Consider the following 14536-nt stretch of genomic DNA (forward strand, 5'->3'; position numbering starts at 1 on the left):
TGTCAATCTTTTTAATTGCTTTGTTTTCTTTTTTTTTCCCGGAGCTAAACAATATGACACAAAAAAGGAAATCTTAATACAGCATAACATAAAAGATTGCACGTTGGAGGAAGACATTCAGAGATTGTTATTGTGATCCACTGGCTGATCCCGGGTAGAACCCATGTGTTCTAAGCCAAGTTAAGCAGACATTAGTCCCTGCAGATTCTCAAACCTGTTAGTTCCCCTCCCCCCTCTAGAACACGCATACACATGCGCCCACGTGGATTCAAACCACCCTTGGGTGAAGTATGTCCTACATTTGAGAAAAAATACCTGTGTCACTTTTGCAATCCTAGTTTGGAGATTAGATTTAGCTGGGGAAGGGCACTGTGTGGCTTTTATATTTTGGCAATTCATGGGTATATGGAAAACAAGAAATGTTTTTAAATTAAAATATACAACTTAAATAGAAATTTAAAGATGAGCTTAGCTCATCACAGACATGTGTAGAAATATTTAATTGGGCCCCTCTATGAAACGTGAATTGATTATTTAGTCAATGCACGCAATTAGGGAGAAAATTGACACGATGAAACGACATCTTTCTGGCTGGGTTAGAAAATGTGGTCTTCTTACATCATTGCAACGTCTCCAGTTCCATTAAGCTCCTCGGGGCACCACCTACAACTTTAAAATGTTTATGTGCTCTGGGAATTTTGCCCTCTAGTTTCAGTATGTGTGTTCTCTCCCAATGGGAAACCTGTAACCGTCTGGTAGAGCTACTTAAAACATTCATGGAAAAGCACAAAATCTAGGCCAAGATAAATAAAATGGCTTAGTTCGTGCAACTTGCACGGGACAGACTGAAGGCTCCAGGCGCGGTGAGGCGTTCTCCTGACAGGAGGCTCTAGCCAAGGCTCAGGGTGCCAGGAGAGCCCTCACCCCGCTGCTGGAGCTGGTGCGCGCTCACCGGGGCGGGGGCTCCCTGCTCGGCCCAGGCCCCGGCGTGCCCCGCCGCCCCGGCCGCGCTCGGGGTTGATTCGTACCACCTTGCAAGGAAGTGAACGCTTCGCACGGGAAGGGGAGGCGCCTGCGCCGGGCGCCGCGCCGCTCGGGGCCGCCGGGGGCCGCCGCCGCTCGGGGCCGCGGCAACCGCCGGAGCGCGGGCCCCCACGCTGGCCGCCCCCCTCCCCCGAAGGAGTCAAATCCGGCTCCCGAGCGTGGGGAGGGTGGGGATATCCGGTGCCTCTCCCGCGCCGGGAGGAGGGGGAGGGCGGAGAGGCTCCTCGGCCAGTCTGCGCCGAGCAGATTCAAACCAAAACAAAAAGATTAAAGGAGCTGCGCCGGGGCGGCCTCGGTCCCCGGCTGGGACGCGGGAGCAGGCGCGCCCGGGCTCCGCTGGTGCTGCGCCGACGCTGAGCGCGGCGGGCCGGGGGCGGGGACCGGAGCCGGGTGTCTAGGGAAGGGGGAGCGAGGGGAGGGCGCCGGCCAGAGGAGGGGCGGACCCGCCCGCCCGCGCCGAGCCGAGTCGGGCGGCCCAGGCTGGGCGTGACCCCGCCGGCTTCAGCGCGGAGAGCGGGCGGAGGCGAGCGAGGGCTATGCTGCGGCTGGCGCACGGCGGGGCTCGGGCCATCGTGGACTTGTCGTACGCCCGCCACTTCCTGGACTTCCAGGGCTCCGCCATCCCCCGAGCCATGCAGAAGCTGGTGGTGACTCGGCTGAGCCCCAACTTCCGCGAGGCCGTCACCCTGCGCCGGGACTGCCCGGTGCCTCTCCCCGGGGACGGAGACCTCCTCGTCCGGAACCGGTGAGCCCGGCGCGCGCCCCCGCCCTGGCCGCAGCTCCCGGCTGTCCCGGGCCGCCCGCGTGCCCACACTGCGGCGCGCGCTTAGGCGCACAGCCTGACTTTGCGAGATCCCGGGAAGTTGAACCCGCCGCCATCTGGCGAAGGCGAATGTAATGTGACTTGCTAGTGTGAATATCCGATGCCACCGAACGTCCTCATAACTGGGGGTTATTTTAATTTGGGATTCCCCTCCCCTCCTCCGCAGCCCTCCCTCCTCCCCCTCCCGCTCCCGAAATAAAACCGACGAGATCCAGAAGGGGAGGCTCCCCGCCCGGCCCACCCGCGCGAACCCACGGTTCCTGCGTTGACATATCTTTTAGTGGAGCAGGAATAACCCGGACACAAACTGCGACGTTTAGGTAAATGTGCTTTGAAGGAAGGGGGCCAGGAACTGGCTAGCTTTTCCTGTCCCCTGCAGTTTGGCAACCGTCTAGCAATGGCGGAGTCTGTCCTTTCGCGTGTTGAGTGTACCTCGCCGTTGTCGTCTGCGTGTTGTCAGTGCTGTGTGACTGTTGTCTGTCCCCTGAGTGCAAGGATAGGCGCGTGGCGTGTGTCCAGGGCAGCTGGGCCGGGCTGGGCCAGGGGTATGGCTGCGTTTACCCGCATGTTTTGCAGACTCGATCTTCTGTCTTTTCCACCCCCATGCTCCGCACCTTAATGTGTTTCCACCTCACTAATCTTTAGTAACTGGTGAAGCGACAGGAAGGAAAGAGTCCTCACTGTGTCGGAGCCATACCACCCGCGTCTCTGTGCTGTTGGTTAGGTCCCTTTGCTGCCCGACTTGCAGGCTGCAGTCCTCTCTGCCCTTTGGCCTGCTAAGTCCCATCTGAACGGTTCCAGCGTTGCATGGTTGCATGTTTCAGGTTGCATAATATTGTTGAAAGGAGGAGTTCGTTCTGACTGTAACTGGGCTGTAAATTGTGTGCTAGGAAGTTCTGTAAGTCCCCTGCGAGGTCGGAAGGACAAAATGTACCCGGTCCAAGTAGCTCCATGAAGCGTTTAATCAGTCCAGTTTAGAAATCCATCAGCCTCCCACACTAGAGTGTAGGAGTGAAGAATACTGGTCATGATTCGAAACTTTTGGAAACCTGTTGAAAACTAGTAATTGAGTGAGCCAAGGAGTGGAAATGGGGTGGGGGTCGGTAGGGAGTGCTAAAGGGCGGTGTTTGCTTGTGTGCATGTAGTGTATGTATCTCCTTGAAGCTGTCTGCTTTGGTCGACCATGGTGCAAAGGATTGCTTCATTGTGTGATGCAATGCTAAAGCTGTTGAGAGTAAGAACATTCTCTCTGCTGAGTTAAAAAACAGGTTTGAGTATGTGTTCACTTAGAACATACAGAGTGTACCAGTAATGTGCTGGAAGTTGAGTTGAGACCAGACTAAAAAGCTTTCCAAGCAAACAATAGAGGAAAAGTTACATGCAAGCTTTTTTTTCTTTTTTGTGTGTGATGTTGTAGAGCATAGACTGTAAACTCTAATATAAACAAAACTGTGAATAAAACCTTTTAGAAATGGATTGTAATGGGGAGAGAGTAGTACAAGACTGGCAGGGGGAGTTATCAATTTGGAAAACCACAAGTAATGTGGAACTGCCCCTATGATGGAGGCTGCTTGGCTCTGCTCTGGGCTCCAGGCCTCCCGGGCCTCTCTACCTGCTAGGGTTAACTCTGTTAACTCTTCAGAATCTTTCTTTCTCTCCTCTGCTCCCTTCAAGCTTTTGGTTGCTCTCACCTCCCTTTCCTCCCCCAAGGTTGCTGTCTCTCAGGTGCTGCCATGTGTCCAGGGTCACCAGGGTTGGTCCCAAGGTCGGGGCAATGTGGACCCCTGAGCCCATGGTCTGAGCACAGGAGCACTGGCTCCCATGTATGTAGCCCATCAGTTTGGGTTGCTTTAAAATCCATGCCTTTTTTTTTTCCTTCTACATACAGTATACATCAAGAATCCCTTTAATATAAATAGTATATTTATCTGAACAACTTGACCTTTGACTTGTACCTTGAATCTAAAATAGGAAAAAAAAAAAAAAAACAGAGCCAGTTTTCTGCAAGTTAGAAAAGGACAGAATCTTTACTTCCCTCTTTCCTTACCCTATTGGAAACTCTATTCCATAGTAGGAAGGGCATTTATTCTTGCAAACCATGTCAGTGAAGGTAGCATCTTACCGATTTTTTTAAGGAATGGAGGCTTAATAATTCAGTGCAGGTTAGTTCATTTTAATCCTAGATCAGATTTCCCCTGTGTAGTGTTAATTGCATTAAAATTTATGCAGGTGCTTCTCATTTTTATCATAATAAAATCTACCTTGGAATGAATGCATTAAACCCAAATTTGGAAGGGTGTTTGGGGATTTTAGTTGTGTTCCAACCATCTTTTGCTCTGAGTGACCCACTTGCATATCCCATTCCATCTAGTAGAAAACAAATTCTTCATTCAAAAAGAGGGCAGTACTTATAAGCTGGACATGCTTTAGGGTAATAAAGTTTACCATTGAAGAAAGGTGTGAGAAGGGGTGTATAAAATCCTTCCGGAATGGGTAATTGATGTTCCTTTATCCAGTCCTCACCTTACCATGTCATCATTGCTAGTAACTTCCCACCTTCCCCTCCATGCTGAGCCCTTGGAAAAGAGGGACTAGCACCCATGTCAAGTTGGTTTGTGTGCTATTTTTAGCTTTTTCGTAAGAAGGTGACAGATTTTTCCGTTTCCAAGTATTTCTAACGATTTTCGGCTCAAGTGTAAGATAATGGAGCCAAGAGTCTGTAGGAATGGTGAAAGGAGGTGGGGGGATGGGGTAGCTTTTTTGATAAACGGTTTGTTGCTCGAGGGAGGGTAAAAATATTTCTTCTCCAGTGTAGTTGTTTTTCTTTCTTTCCTTTATAGTTTGTCTTTTATTCTTTCTCTTTCTTTCTTATTTTTTTCTTTTTAAGGAAAGTCAGGTTTGAACGACTTTGTTTTGTCTCCTAGTATTGCAGGGTTTTATTATGGACTCCCGTCTTCGCCTTTGATTTTTGTTCAAGAGAAACCGTTTCCCTCCCCCTCGTCAGTGTTGCCTTGTTTCACAATAAACATGACGAAGGGGTTCAGCACATTTTAGAATAAATAAACTGGGTGACTCTAGAAGGGTATATATTTAGGGAATGCCCGCACCGGTCCCATTCCTTCTCCTGGGGTCTCTGGATTCCAGTCTTTTCAGTGGGTCGTCCCGTTGGATTGCTAGAATCCTGCACTCCTTGCAAACACATTTCCAATTAAAGGGAGGTGCGGGGAAGGCCTGCACATCAAGCCCCTTCCCAACCTGCCGGCATTCTGACTTGGTGGCTCACCGTCCCGCGGCTGGACCGAGCCCCCTTTTGCCCTGAGCCTGCTGCCCTTGAACTTGTTTCTGGTGGAGCCAAGGGCTCAGCCTCCCCGTCCTCACGCAGCTTCTACCCAACGCCCAGGTAAGGACTGGGGCGCCTTTAGGGCCGCGGCCAGGCAGCGTCCAAGCTCGGGTCCCGCGAGAGTCCCCACATCCAGGGCCCAGAGACCCGGAGAGCGCGAGGTGCGTGCAGCCGCGGGCTGTCGCCACCAGCCTGAGCCGCCTTCCCCGACGCCACTTCGAAGGCAGCAGGGATGGGGGCGAGAGTGCCTGCGGGCCAAGGTCACTGCCATGGGACGTGTGTACCACTGCTGGGCCAGCGCGTCCAGCTCCGCTCGGGACTCCAGGAACTTGTCCGCGCGGGGACTGAGGGCGCGGGCAAAGAGGCCGCAAACAAGGCTCCTCTGTGGCCTGGGCGGCAGCCGCAGGGACACTGGGGAGCCCCATCTGGTGCAGATCGGCCACCAGCGGTGGCCGGGCACTTCTGAGGAACCTGGGCCCAGAAGTGCCCACTTCAGGCCCGGGGCTGGCCAGGTGGGATGGCGAGCCGGACAGGGCTCACGGAGCCGCTGTCCGCCCAGCGCTGGCCGGGGATGGCCGTGGCGCCGGCTTTCCAGGCAAGCCCGGTGGCCAACCCGCGCTGCCGCCGGCTCCCGTGGAGCCCCACTCCGCCTCCACTTTCGGCCTCTGCTGCCAGGTCCAGCGTGTCTGGGCTCCGTGTCCTGAGAGTGTGCCCTGCTGCTTCTCTCCACCTCCTCCCGGGAAGTGGCCACCGCAGGCGGGGGAGGGGGGCGCTGCGTCTCTGTCCGGAGCCCCCGGGCGTGGGTTCTCGAGGTGGGGGAGATCCCCGGGCCACCATAGAGGGGTAGCAGCCACTGGGCGTCCCGGGAGCCAAGCCAGGGTTCCTGGTGGAGGAAACACCACTGCAAAACGCCAGGGGGTTCCAACCGTGAGGGGTCTCGGGCACACGAAGAGTTAACCCTGGGCAAAGGAGCACAGAGAACAGAACTGGTGGTGGGGCCCCTGTCCCCCACCTCCGCAGGAGCCGTGTCATTGCTTCTGCTCCAGGGCGCCTTCCCTGCAGCGTGCTTTGCAGCCTAAGGCAAGGCTCCAGCAGGGCTAGAGCCACCTCTCTCAAGTCCAGAAGCAAGCTCCCAGGAAGCCAGCCCTTCCCCAAAAGGCCAGGACTTGAGAATTAAGTACATTTAAAGACGTGGCAGCCCCCCCCCTCCTTCTCTAAAAATAGAATGTAGGCATCTTGGTATTAAATGCCAAATGAGAAACCAGCAAAAAATCGTTCTTCCCTTTTGTCATGGTAGTGCATCCTCTGTGGTTTGGAATTCCGCAGCGTATTACCGAGGCTGGGGCTGACCTCTGAAGGCAGCTGTACATGTGGGAAGCAACTGCTTCCCGCTTTCCCATTTGGACACTGTGTAGACACCTTCTCTGTGGTAGCTAGGCCAGGGATGGTCATAAGGGAGTGTTTGTAAGTGCAGAGCATTATCTGCCTTGTAGTGAAAGCGAAATTCTTTAAAGATGGCATTCTTAACAGCTTTCTTCCTGCCACCAGATCCTACCCACTTTTCTTTTCAGTACAGGTGGAAATGACATGTTTAGGGTCGTCCCTGATGTGTCAAAGCCACCTCCTGACATTCTTAGTTAGATGGCCTTTTTCCCTGTTTATCAGGATTTTTTTATTATAAGGTATATCAAATGGAAAAAAGGCTGGTAAAAATACTAGCCTGGCAATTAGATTGACTCTGGATACCAAAGTGAAACTAATCATCTGGTATTAATCAAGTCATGTCTCTGCTTCTTGTTGGGGAGAAATACAGTGACAATTTGCTTTCCTTTCCGATTGAGAGGGACTGTGAAACAATGAATATTCCATAAAAATCATTTTCCCCAGTTTTTGTTCAGTTAATCAAAATGCATATTTTCACACTGGATATGGTTACACCAGAGAGAATATCAGCCTCTTCAAACAACCCTGGCAGTAACATGTAGCAACCCATGACCTTGTACACTCCACCACCTTTAATAATATCATTGTCATTGCTATTATTATCTGAAGGATTAAGTTGTTGCCAGAATCAGTATATCTGCCCTTATTTGAATGTGTTTTATCCCACTGTTTTTAACATCTTTGCTAAAGAAGCCAATTAATTTCCAGCTTGTAGCTCTCGTGAAGTTGGTATGTGGAGGGCTTCCTGACTTTTCCCTTTTTTTCCTCTCTTTTTTTTTTCTTAAACTTCTCCTTTTGGAAAAAAAAGGGCGGGGGGGGATAAAAGCAAATGGCATGTGAAATAAATCACTTGCTGATTAAAGTGATATAAAATTATTCCTAAATTGATGAAAGAATAAAAGGCGCCCAAACTCTGAGTGCAGGTCAGTGTGAACAGTACTTGTTTGATTCCCCCCAATCCCAGGGGAACAGCAGGATTGAATTTTCTTAAATTCTGTCAGATCCTTTAGCCCAGCAACCCCTCCACGTCACTGGAGTTAGATATTTTTTCTAAACAGAGTGTGAATATCTTAACAAAGAAATCCTCGTAATACATTGACTTGTTTGTTTTCTTGTAGATTTGTTGGCATTAATGCATCTGACATCAACTATTCTGCTGGCCGCTATGACCCATCGGTGAAGCCCCCCTTTGACATAGGTTTCGAGGGCATTGGTGAGGTGGTGGCCTTAGGCCTCTCTGCCAGTGCCACACACTCCGTGGGCCAGGCCGTGGCTTACGTGACACCTGGTTCCTTTGCAGAGTACACAGTTGTGCCTGCCAGCATTGCCACTCCAGTGCCCTCGGTGAAACCCGAGTACCTCACCCTGCTGGTAAGTGGCACCACTGCATATATCAGCCTGAACGAGCTGGGAGAACTGTCAGAAGGGAAGAAAGTTTTGGTGACAGCAGCAGCTGGGGGGACGGGCCAGTTTGCTGTGCAGCTTTCAAAGAAGGCAAAGTGCCATGTAATTGGAACGTGCTCTTCTGATGAAAAGTCTGCTTTTCTGAAGTCTGTCGGGTGCGATCGCCCTGTCAACTATAAGACCGAGTCCCTCGGAACCGTCCTCCGGCAGGAGTACCCGGATGGTGTGGATGTGGTCTATGAATCTGTTGGGGGAGCCATGTTTGACTTGGCCTTAGATGCCTTGGCTACCAGAGGGCGCTTGATAGTAATCGGGTTTATCTCTGGCTACCAAAGTCCTGCTGGCCTCTCGCCTGTGAAAGCAGCAACACTGCCCGCCAAGCTGCTGAAGAAGTCTGCCAGCGTCCAGGGCTTCTTCCTGAACCATTACCTCTCCAAGTACCCGGCGGCCATGAAGCACTTGCTTAAGCTGCAGGCCAGTGGGGACCTGGTCTGTGAGGTGGACCTGGGAGACCTCTCTCCAGGGGGCAGGTTTACGGGTCTGGACTCTGTATTCCGGGCTGTCGATTATATGTACATGGGAAAAAATACTGGAAAAATTGTCGTTGAATTACCTCACTCTGTCAACAGTAAGCTGTAAAAACTGAACAATGATATAAATCAAAGGAGAAAGAAAACGAGCACTTTATGCCCGAGAATTACTCAAATCCATTTATTTTTAGTTTGTGATAGATATAATATTTTTTAAAACAAAAGTAAGGTGTTATGAGTCTCTCCATTCCTCCCTCCCTCCCCTTCCCTCTCTCTCTCTCCCTCCTCCTCCTCCCCCTCCTTCCTTGGGAAAAAAAGTGCCAATAAAAGTTCCCTCCATACTCAGAGGTAAAACGTTTACATTCGATTCTTTAGTCATGGACGGTCTCATTCCAGATTTTATTGTTCCAGGGAAGTAAATTAATTCCTGATGCAGGACCTGATCGAATCAGTATGTCCTCAGCTTGATGAGATTTTAAAATCAGTCTTGAAAACAGTTCACAAAGCTGCCTCTGCTCTGGGAGAGCCTGCTCTTATGCTAATGAGCAGCTCAAAAGTGAGAGGTGCCACAGGTCCCACTGTTGTACTGTCCTATCCTCCAGAATAGGGCCCCCCTTTGTCTGCAGAGCCTTAACCAGCTATGTACCTAGACATTTTGGGCAGGATTCTCCCCAGATTCAATGTTGGTATTAGATGATTCCAAAAACACAGACCTGTCTTCCAGAAGTACCCTTTATTTGATGGGCTTCATCCACAGTCATCCTGGTAAGCTGTGTTGCAGTGTGAGAAATGTCCCTGTTATTGTGAGAAGAGAATTGATATTGAAAACTTATAGACACAGAAAATAGGTTCTGCAAAGGGAAACCGCAGAGTTTGAAGGGACTTTTAAGAATTCACGTGCACAGGAAGGGAAATGTGTGTGCTGTGTTTATGGTGCAGGTGTGCGTGATGCAGCGTGGACTGCAGGAGGACACAGCTTGGGCATACGCAGGGGATGGTAATGAGGGAGCACAGGTCACACAGCTCCATGCTTTCAGGGACCGAGTGTCCATAATACTACACTTGCTTCTCATGGGAGGCTTTCAGACGTAGAACAAGGGTCTGATCTCTGGTCATGGAAACAGAACAGCAGTCACTGACCCTCCTGTTTCATGTCCAGCATTCTGCTGGAAGGAGATGGGTTTTGTCACTGCTGCCTGATGGCACACACCATCCACCAACCACACATGAGAAGCAGAGCGACATGTGCCTCCTCTCCCGAATCATGCCAACACTGATCCACTTGCCTCTTAACCTCCGGCGCCCGGAGGCTGCTGCTGCTTTCATCATTAAGTCGAAATCCCACAGTGCCTTTCTAATTGAAGGTGAAGCCCACCAGATTATTTTGCAGAGTCTTGGGTTTCAGTGCATCGAACATGCTCAATAAATATGAACGCAATTAAAGATGCTCCAGGAAAGTTGGGGAGCCGATGTAATTCTTCCCTTGCATCTGAGGAGCAAGGAAATCCTACTGCTGAAGAGCTGTTAGTATCTATTTTACAAGATTTACTCATTTTCAGGTACCTAATGTAGCTGCTAGCATGCATGCACAACAATACAATTTATATGGTAAATGGAACCAAATAATGGCTTCACTGAATGTTATGGCTGTACTGAAGGGAAATGTCACGGTAAATAGCTGCCAAATTATGGATCATGCCGAAGTGTCACAACTGCACTAAAGACAAATAGCACTAGAGGCTATTGCCACTGTGACGCTTTTGAGTTATGAAGAAGGGTAGCGGCCTGATGCGAGGCTCTTTGTGTCCTCATCATAGCAAAGGGCTCCTGGTGCAGGGGACAAGAAAGCTCGTCCAATGTGGTGCTTAGTTATTAATCTGTCCCTCTCAGATCTAACAGCTGTGGCAAAACAGAAAGAGACTTTGCCTTGCTCTTGAGTGCGCAAACAAACAAAGCAGGGGAAACAGGTTTTATGAATCTAACTGCGCACAGGAAGTGACTGGTAATGGAAAAATTTTGTAATAAAATAATCTAATCAAAGAATATTATTAAATTTAACATAGTATGTGTCTGAAAGGCTTAGTTGCTTCTTATGCAGATAGATGTGTGAAATCTAAGCAATAATGCACTTTCTCCCTCTGTAAGGACTTGACTGAGGACATTACCAACTAAATTGCTTCTTCTAAACTGAAGTGAGTCCCGGTTTCTTTCATTTTAATAGGAGAGTAATAAAGATGAAAGACCAACATTTTATCTGATGGATCCCTTAAGCTACAGAATAGAAATTTATTATGTTTTGAGGGTATATACAAAATTCAGATCTGTAAAAATAAAATCTGAACACCCAGGTTTAAAATAAAACATAATCTGAAAACCTCATGTTCTCTGTCCCCAAACTGAGAAGTTACGGTGCATGCTGTTTTCATTTATTCTTAGAAAACAAGCATGAAAGATTCCGCCTATTCAGATAATGCCAAAAATATGTTTAAACTTTTGTTTTATTCTTTTGAAAAATGATTTGTAAATTGAGGGTCATAGTTCAGCATCAGTCTCACCCTCTGGGATTGTTGTTCAAGCCCAGTCTCTTTGGGGGAGGTGAAATGGTGTGAGGGTCCCAACACCTTTCCTCTCAACTGTATTACATATCATGAAAAGTGCATCCATAATTCAGCACCATTGTCAGTCTTTGCTTTAGAGAAGGGGCCAGGGCAGAACAATCACAGTGGATAAATCATTTCTCGGTTCTCAGTGTGGCCTTCTCTGCATGTTGGGCTTAAGGTCACTGGCCGGGCAGGATGGCAGGAGCTTGCTCTTGAGAGACCACGACAACCCAATGATCTGTTACCATTCAATTCTGACTTCTCCTTCGGTGCCTTTTTCCCTACAAAAAATACCAATATCATTTCCAATCCCTTTGACAATGACTATTGTTGTTGACTGATCAGCATTAAAAAATATATATATATCCAGGGAAATGTTTGAAAAGAGACAACAAAAGTTTTATGGGGTATGTTTTATAAATTGTTGCAAGATTCATCTGAACGAAGCTTCTCAGGAATAAATGGTCGTTAGCATTACATTCAGTGTTTGTCCACAGAAAGTGTAGTGACAAGTAGCTGCTGCTCATGAAACCAGAGTCCAGCATCTGGCACTTGAGGAGCATGGCAGCTGAGGGGATGTCCCCAGCACAGGGCAGACCTTTCTGTTGTGTTCCCACCAACGACGCTGGAAACTTGACAAATGATGTCATTTAAGACACAGGCATGCCGCAGGGACCTGGAGTTTGGCTTCCTGTTTCTGGCTTTTATTTGGAGACCATTTATAACGGCCACCAACTTACCTGCAATGCTTTAACCCTTCGTGGGTCTGAGCCTGGGCTTAGGGTTCCCTTTGAGATGAGCAGGGTGCTAGGCACCAAAATATTTTTATTGATTACTTTACCATGTGTGCCTGTGGGAGAAACACTACATTTTAGATATTATGAAATCAGATGATCAATCTGCAGGTTTCAGAATAAATACAACGAAAAACATCATGCACTCTCAGCTTGGAAGGGTGACCTCCCTGGCTCACAAGGCAAGTTTTAAGAATATGACTGAGATACAAATGGTCCGATTTGAGAAATTCATGATCACTCTTATTTATGCTTTCCACTCTCGTAAATATTTCATTATCATAATGCTTATTTAGAGACAATTATCTGTGCAAACTTCATTAGTTAATTTTGCAGTTTTAGGTTTGTTCTCTTTTGTTTTGGGAAAACCAGATTTTCTAGAACTAATCTTCCAGTGATGGTAGAATTAAATATTTAGGATTGTTTCAGAAATCAAAATGCATGACTGTCGACGTGGCCACTTAAAACTTTGAATTCCGTTTTTACCAGTCTTTCAGCCCTCGTGCTATTTCAACTCATAAAAAGAGGAATGTTTGGTATCAGAACTTACTGCCGTCACCAGGAGCAATCTGCAATGGTTGGCATCCCCCAAAGTTTATACAAAACACAAAAATACTATTTTACCAATGTGTTTATCAGTTTAAGTAAATTTTGGTGGTAGAGTTGGTATGAAAACAAGACAAATAAGAGGCGTGTTTCCATCATGTATGCACCCAGCGCCTCCTGAGGTGTGTCGGCAAGAGTCAAGGCACCTGAGGAGGATGCTGTCTGGCACTTACCCCTGGAACACTGGTTTTTCCTGTCGCAGGCCTTCCCTTCCTGCAGTCCCGCATCCCAGGAGACCTGGGCACATTTCAGGAAATGGGCAGTGGTTCTCCCTGCGTGGCAGGGTAAGTGCTGCATGGAGGACAGTTTGGGGGAACCAATATGTGCTTCATATGTGCTCAGAAGCCCTGAGCCAAAAGCACAGAGATTTGAACAGCCCCCCAAAGCCAGAGTTTCCCTGGAAGGGCACTATCTGACAGCATCTTTCTGCCAACTTGAAATTAAAATAATAATTAAAACGCCCTGCTGATGGGTGGCAGCTTCCAATATGAAAGATGGATTTGCGCTTAGAGCTCAGAAAAGTGTGCCATGGAATCGATAGCGTGTGTTGCACCTCGTCCTCTGCACATGAAGAGCTTGGCAGGGTCTCAGAGCGACTCACGTGGACAGGTCTCTGGTCAGTGGAAGATGGAAGAACATACCCAGGAATGGACGTACCACTGGGAAGCACTTTGCCTTGTGCCCACAGGCCTGGCTCTGGAGATCCTTCCCACAGAAACTCAGAACCAGAAGGCACCTGTGTCCCTCCCCGGCCTTTGTGACAATACCTAATTGCCCTTTAAACAATAAAATTTGCTCTTTAAAAGATAATCTAGTTCTATTGATTTTCTGAAGAAACCGGGACCCAGAGAGAATGGTGCCTTGTCCAAGGTCAAGGAGTTCGTGGATTTGTAAGTAAACAGAGCCTCTGTACGGTCCCTTTTGCCATCTGTCTAGGTCCTTCAACATGTGGCCAAGGGTGTTGCAGAAGAGCAGCAGGTGATTGGTATGAACCCTTTTATGGAGGAGGAGGTGGCCAACCTAGGAAAAGGGACCTCTGTACGGTCCCTTTTGCCATCTGTCTAGGTCCTTCAACATGTGGCCAAGGGTGTTGCAGAAGAGCAGCAGGTGATTGGTATGAACCCTTTTATGGAGGAGGAGGTGGCCAACCTAGGAAAAGTATTGAGATTCTGACCACAACAGTGGGGTCATGTCTTTAATCCGGCACACAGGAGTGTTCAGGGCATTGAATCCTTGTCATCTGAATATGACACAGTCCTTGGAAGCCAAGGAGAAACAGCTCCATGGGCTTCAGGACTGAGCACCCACGGTTCAGTGTTACTGCTCCAAGGCGGTCCTCTGAGCAGTGATGTCCAGCCGGAGGCCCGGTGAGAGGCTCCTGTCCTGCGACTGCCTTGTCTGCTTGTTCTGCTCCCTGAAAGCTGGAGGTGATGCCCTCATAATCTCAGCCTTCCTAGCAAACACCTGCACTGCTGATTTGCTGTTTCACCCAAATCTTACAGGCTCAGTATCAGGGGAGGGTTCCCTCGCTGGTGCCAGGAAGTGCTTCACGGTGAAGGGGACCAGTGGAGAAGCCCTCAGTGGGTGACGTTTCATTCCCGGATGCAACAAGAACTCTTACTGTGTGCAAACAACAGATCATAATTAAGGCTCAGAAACAAGCCCTTCAGGACTTCACGACTGAACACTCATGTCTCTCTCCGCCACTTCTGTCCCCACTCCCTCACACACGTGCATAACAAGCGTAAATTTTTAACCTACTCGAACAAACTTTTTCCTGGTGGAAGTGACTTCTTTCAACAGTGAAAAACCGCTTCACAGGAGCAGCACCAAGGTCCAAGGCAGGAAGCCTCATTGCTCACCAGGGGACCAGAGCCATATGCTCCCTCTGTATGTCCTGGGATCTACATTGGAAATGGAATCGTCTTCCTGAGGGCTTTTGCTCCGTGTCG

The 14536-nt window shown here is 48.9% G+C and overlaps 1 protein-coding gene across 1 annotated transcript; it reads left to right on the forward strand.

The window, feature by feature from the left end:
- The first annotated feature begins 1106 nt into the window (after positions 1-1106).
- Positions 1107-8929, forward strand: Ptgr3 (prostaglandin reductase 3). Its single transcript, XM_026388668.2, has 2 exons — positions 1107-1789; positions 7769-8929. Exons 1-2 carry the CDS (start codon positions 1581-1583, stop codon positions 8691-8693), a joined length of 1134 nt encoding a protein of 377 aa, XP_026244453.1. The 5' UTR covers positions 1107-1580; the 3' UTR covers positions 8694-8929.
- Positions 8930-14536: the final 5607 nt, after the last annotated feature.

Source organism: Urocitellus parryii, chromosome 13 (genome assembly GCF_045843805.1).
Source record: "Urocitellus parryii isolate mUroPar1 chromosome 13, mUroPar1.hap1, whole genome shotgun sequence".
Lineage (NCBI taxonomy): Eukaryota > Metazoa > Chordata > Mammalia > Rodentia > Sciuridae > Urocitellus > Urocitellus parryii.